Raw genomic sequence first — 6196 nt, forward strand, 5'->3', positions numbered from 1 at the left:
TATGCATCAATGAAACCACAAAGGTGGACCTCATCTTTAATGGAATTTGAATCTTGATACCAAGAACCAAACTATTACTGGGCATGCTCTTTATGGAAATCTCATCTCCAATAGAATATGAACTTTGATGACACGAACAAAACAACTTAACCATCACAACATATCCCTATTAGCTTCTTTACATCTATTAGATTTTAGTTGACTATTCAACGAAAACCTTAAGATGTGTACTCGATAGCAATTCTAAACAGGCATTGCTCAAAATCTATAACAACTCTCCTTTGTATAACTCATTTATAGCCTTTGTATTATTTAACAACATTTTAAAAACATGTCTATCCCACCACCTGAAAAGCATAAATTTGGCCTCTTACAAAAATGTTGATGGTTGGAAAAACTATGTTCCAAGCTTATGGCATAAGATATGGTGGGACATTACTAAAATTGTCTTTAATTTATATTAATGTTAGAAGTGAATGGCTACATCAATGAAATCTCCAAAATATCAATTCTTTCTCCTTGTGAAAACGCAATTCAATTATGGAAGCTACGCTTAAAACCCACAAACATGCAATCTCCCATAAATTAAAGGGCCTGAATCATTTGTACATATGGGAACAGAGATAATAAATACTCATAATTATAATAATAAAAGATAAAATATATTTTTTTGAAAGAAAAAATCCAGGCTCGTTTGAGCACTTTGCAGGCTGCATGGAGCCCAGGGAAACTATACAGAACTCTGCTCTACCTGAGACGAAATATATTTCATATTTGCTCCCAAAAAAACACATGGATTTTAAGTATAATAATCACAGAATTTGCAGCTGGAACAATCATGGATGGACCGGCAAAATAGGCTAAATTTCTCAATCTGAAGGCAGAAGCAGAGGCAGAACTCGATTCATGGAGGCGCATTTCTGGATGGATGAAATCTTTTTCTTTCTCGCCATTTCCCGCGTGTGAAGAAACATGAGATTTAGGAGCGGATTACTTACATAAATAATGAAGATTGAGGATTTAAGGATTTCGGATTTTTCTTTTGGGCAGCCATGATCCTTACTGTACAAGCTTATCGAGGGTTTGGTCCGAAGACGAAATCCACGAATCCACCATGCGATCGGGCCGGCCGTGACTGCTATTATGATGATCGGAAGCATTTCCGACGGATTCCTCCAGGTTAAGGGTTCGATTCCTGCCGGGATCCCCAGACCCCGCGGATTTGCTGTAGCTCATCTTGCAGGCGGCCGCGTTGTCCTGCCCGGCGTGCCATGGAACCAGATCGGGCAGCGCGTGAGAATTCAACCCTAACTCCTCCAAAATCCCGGCTTTCATCTGCGAATCCGCGATGCCACTGAAAGGCGCCGCCGCGCCTGCGGATTTGTGCACGAGATTTCCCCCGCCGGGGTGAAGCAGCGACTGGAAGAGCGGCGTTTGAGGGAAACCCTGCAAATTGGGGTTTGAAGGCGGAAAAGCGTGGTTCCCTGCGGCCATGCGCTGCGGAAAGGGGCGGAGGAGGAAGGGATTTCCGAGGCTGCGAGGGCCGCTGAGAAAATCGAGGCGCCCCCGCGGAAAGGGCGAAGCGGAAGCGAAAGGCGCGGGCGGGATGCCCGTAAATTCCTGCACCATAGCACGGAAATTCGATGTGTCCGTCGTAAGCACGGTCGTCGGCGCCCGGCGGGATGCGCGGGAGCGTTTCTTCCCGACCTTCGATGCCCCCGCACCTGCAGCTTCAATGGAAACCCTAGATGCGCTGCTCCCGCCACGGCCGGACGAATTTCCATGGCTCTGCCACTGCGATGCCGAAGCGGAAGCCGATGCCGCGTCGAAATGCTCCATGCTGCCATTACTGTACTCCGGAGCTCCGCTCGCAGGTAAAACCCTATCTCCGCTCGTGGCATTTCCGCCATTGTTGTCTCCCGGGGGAGCTTTCCTGATCAGAAGCCCCTGCTGCTGCTGCGGATTCCTCTGATTTATGTTCTCCAGATAAGAAGCGAGCGGATCAAAGAACTGGTGATGAATCCCTCCGCCGCCTCCGGCGCCCGCCGGCTGATCGAGGAGCGAAGAAATGGAGTTCCTTGATCCGAAATCCTCTTCAATGGACGAAATCTGAAACCCACAGCCATTATTGTCCATGATAGCAGTCTACAAAAGAGGGATAATTGAATTCGGGCCCAGAATGACGAGCAAACCGATTGATTGACTACTCTCAAAGCTGCTGGAGGATTTGGGTAAGGATTGAACGGCCCATTACAATCATCTCTCTTTCATAATACCAAGCCCCTCAATGATTGATTCACTCACTCATTCATTCACACACGAACTCCACTCCACTTCTTCTCTGCTCTTCTTTTTCCTGTGCTCTGCAGGATTCACTGCAATGGAGGCGCGGGTGGGAGAGGCTAAATAATTAAAAAGAGCTCCCCAGGTCTTCAAGTCTTGTGAAACTCTAAAAAACTGCAAGGGGGACCGGGCAGTTTATATCAAGACACCGACAGACATGTTCGGAAAAGCATGTATTTCACTGTGCAGAACAAGCCCCCGTCTGTTAACAGATTGCCCTAAATTTGATGGGGATTAGTGGCGGGTCAAAAGTCCAATCCAGCTATTTATGGAAATCTCTTTCCTTTCCTTGTTTGAGCAGTGTGTCGATGTATATATCAAGACAGTACAGACTACAGACTACAGACCACAGCGTATGTTTGTGCGTGTGAAAAAGCAGGAGTTAAATTTGGTGGGGGTTAGGCGGTCAGTGGGAGTGGGAGTGCGGTGAGCGGGCCAACGGCTTCATTAAGTACGAGGTGTTTTGGTCGTTGAAGTGCAGCTGAAACAATGGCAAATTTAATTACACATTTGCATTCATATCTTTGCATTTGACGACTTAAAGTCGCTGCCAGGGCGGAGAAAGGGAGGAGGCTGTCGGCCTCTATCACTACATGTGGCAACTTTGCTGTGGATTCAGTCAAAAACCATGCTCCTCCCTTCCTTGCTCCATTAACACTGACAACTCACCACATCTCCATCACGTCAGTTCATCTCCACACGACAAGTTACTTCCATCTCCCCATCTAACTCTCCCTCTCTCCTTCCCTTGTAAATTGGAAAATTAAGTGTAAGATGAATCGATGGTTGGTTCAATTCAAAGTTTAGTCACTGAGGTTCTCTATGCTATGTCAGCAAGTACAATGGATCCTACATTTCAACAAATGCAATGGATCCTATATCATGTTTAGTATCTCAACAAACGGAGTGGATTTGTCTTTAAACAAGTATAATCAATCTCATTAATGAATTTGACTCAAAAATTGCAGAGTTAAATCTTAATAGCAATATCACAATCCCATATCACATGTTGTGTTTAGTCTCTTAGCAGGTGCAATGGATCCAACATCATACTTGACATTTAGGTGAAAAATCAAACCCATGTCCTAATTGTCTAAAACGACAAAAGGATCAAATGTTACTTGATCGTGACCAAGGAAAATCAATTATTTGAGAAGTTGACGTTGAGAGTCAACTATCTAGGTAAGCATATGAATTATGAGATTTGAATAAGAAGTTTGAGTTGGCACTTTCATCACCTTATTTCCACATGACAAGAGATTTCTTCCTCCTCCATAACTCTTTTTTCGGAGAAGTTAAACATGTATGTTTTTAATATAAGAGGAATTGACAATTAGTTCGATTGGAAGCTTAGACAACAAGATTCCTTATAATTTCTTGACAATAACAATTGACCCCACATTATGCATCACGTTTATTTTGAAAGAATCAAGCTCGTGGCCTAATTGCATAAAATACATATAATATCAAATATTACTTGTTCGTGACTATGGAAAACCAATTGCTTAATAGATGACAATTAACTATTTAGAAAAACATGAGAGTTATGAATGATGAATAAGAAGTTTATTTTGCACTTTCATCATGTCATATTATCTCCACATGACTAGTTATATTTTTATCTCCTCATCTAACTCGCATTCTCGTTATAGATAAGAAGAAACAAAAGTCAACCCAAAGATCTAGTGCTTAGTTCGTTATTACAATGAGAGCCTCTTTTGTAAATTATAACAACATGCAATATACCCAACACCACACATCACATTGAAATTATAAATCAAGCCCATACCCGAACTACCTAAAACAATAGTCAAGATCAAATGAATAAATGATTTTAGTGGTGCTTACAGGACTAGGCAATCTCAAGGACCAAGAAGCACATTGTTAAATTATCTTTGAACTCCTTTTGATGATGGATACTTTGCAATGGATCTTTGCTAAGAATCTAGTCATCTTGTTAGTTTTTGCTTCCTCTAATAACTCATGAAGGCTACTGAATTTTAAGTTGCTTTCATGTTGGGTACAAATATCCTCACAAGTTGAACACTTTATGATAAAAGTGTAATTTCATTTCCACCACCCCTTTACTACAGAACTTGCAAGTTCTCTCTCTTCAAATATAATGTCAGAATACCTACAAATTCAAATTTTGATATTGTTATTATGGTACAATGTGTGGTTTTCAAGTCAAACTCATTGGCCCATCCATTGTGAGTAGTGGGTCAAACGAACCCATCTCTTATGAGAACGAATGAACCACTTAGCAATTGTTGCATCTAGATGACACTGGCATAACTGAAGTATTAGGCCTTCTCAGGAGTTCACAAATCCCAATACTGTTCCCACTCAAGCTTACTTAACCATGAAATTTCCTCCAAAGTTAAGCCCACTTAGCTTGCAACCTCATTTGCAACATCACAATTTGACTCGCGAAAAATATCACAATGTCGCAGTTTGTCTTGATCTACAAAATATTTCATGTTTATCAGATTTAAATTATTTTTATAAAAGATACCCATATGTTCATATATTACACTCTATTATAAAGTGTGATCCATCTCTACCACATCTTTACTACACAATATTTAAATTATCTCTTTTCAAACTTTCGTAAAACTCACTTTCGCACCTAAACTGATGATGAATGTAAGTTTTTAATAACGTCCACAAGTCTAAACAACCAATAGAATAGCTAGCAACAAAAAGAACAAATAGACCTAAGTACTACAAAACCCCATCATCACCCCTACAATTACTTTAATAATTGCTTAATTGCTCTTTAACATTAAACTCATCCCATCTTCATAATTTATGATCCTTATTGCATAAATGCTCCCAACCATGATTTTTCCATCCTATGGTCCCTCGATAATTTTTTAAAAAAATTCACTTGCCCCTGAGGAAGGAAAACCAATAAGTTTGACAAGTTGGCAGTCAACAACCTAGACAAACATGGGAGTTTGTGAGGCCTAAACAGCAAGTTTGATTCGGCAACTTTTATTCGTGTCTTGTCCTAGCGTGATTTTGGGGGTTTGTTTTTGATAATGATGATTTATTTAGCTATTTGATGTGCCATGTCCTAGCCGCTCTTATAGGCCATCATAGCCTTCCCCCACTTGCTTTTCCTCCAATATAACAAACAAATTATTTATTTATTTATTTACTTAAATAAAAACGTAAAGCAACAGTGATTAAATAAATAAATACAAAACAATAAATATTAAATCCACCTGTCCTCTAAACAAAAGTAGCGTATCTCCACATAAGGGGTTAACCGCGTTGGTGTTTGGCCTAAACCCCACCATATTCGCAATAAATAAGTAAATACAATAATAAAAAATTCGTCATATTATTTTCCATGTTCGGGAGGTTGCACGTGCACTTGAACCCAGATTTTTTCTTCCACTTGTGTTACTTAAATTGAGCTTCCGCTGATATACTTTAATATATATATATTACTTTTATACTTCCCAAAAATAAAATGGTTTTTATTTGGGCTGATGGATATTTGGATAGCTACGAGACAACGGATGCGGACAAAATACGGCCACGTAGATGTGGCTGGTAAGGGGGGAAATCACGTGTACGTAATTTTTTTAAAATTATAAATAAAAAATACGCCCTCGTAGCATGTTTGTCTTATGCGGGGAAGTTCGCGTCACGTGTAGAAATTTATTTTTTTAAGCGTAGAAATACCGCCGTGTATTTGATCTTGTGGCGTGTTTTATGTGGAAGTTTGAATTCGGAAGAGTAAAATATCAGTAATTAATTAGGTTGCGTATTTAGTGTGAAAATTTATCTTGAAACTTTTTAAATATCTTTTCATGAAAAAAGTCGATATATATGTATGCGT

General features: G+C 40.1%; 1 protein-coding gene across 1 annotated transcript; it reads right to left on the reverse strand.

The window, feature by feature from the left end:
- Nucleotides 1–640: 640 nt before the first annotated feature.
- On the reverse strand, nucleotides 641–3158 carry LOC149535285 (uncharacterized). The gene has a single exon (XM_089803987.1). The coding sequence runs from the start codon at nucleotides 2134–2136 to the stop codon at nucleotides 1060–1062; it is 1077 nt and encodes a 358-aa protein (XP_089660113.1). The 5' UTR covers nucleotides 2137–3158; the 3' UTR covers nucleotides 641–1059.
- Between the last annotated feature and the right edge of the window lie 3038 nt (nucleotides 3159–6196).

Source organism: Cupressus sempervirens, chromosome 10, assembly GCF_028749045.1.
Source record: "Cupressus sempervirens isolate cs-2001-9-10 chromosome 10, ASM2874904v1, whole genome shotgun sequence".
NCBI classification, from domain to species: Eukaryota; Viridiplantae; Streptophyta; class Pinopsida; order Cupressales; family Cupressaceae; genus Cupressus; species Cupressus sempervirens.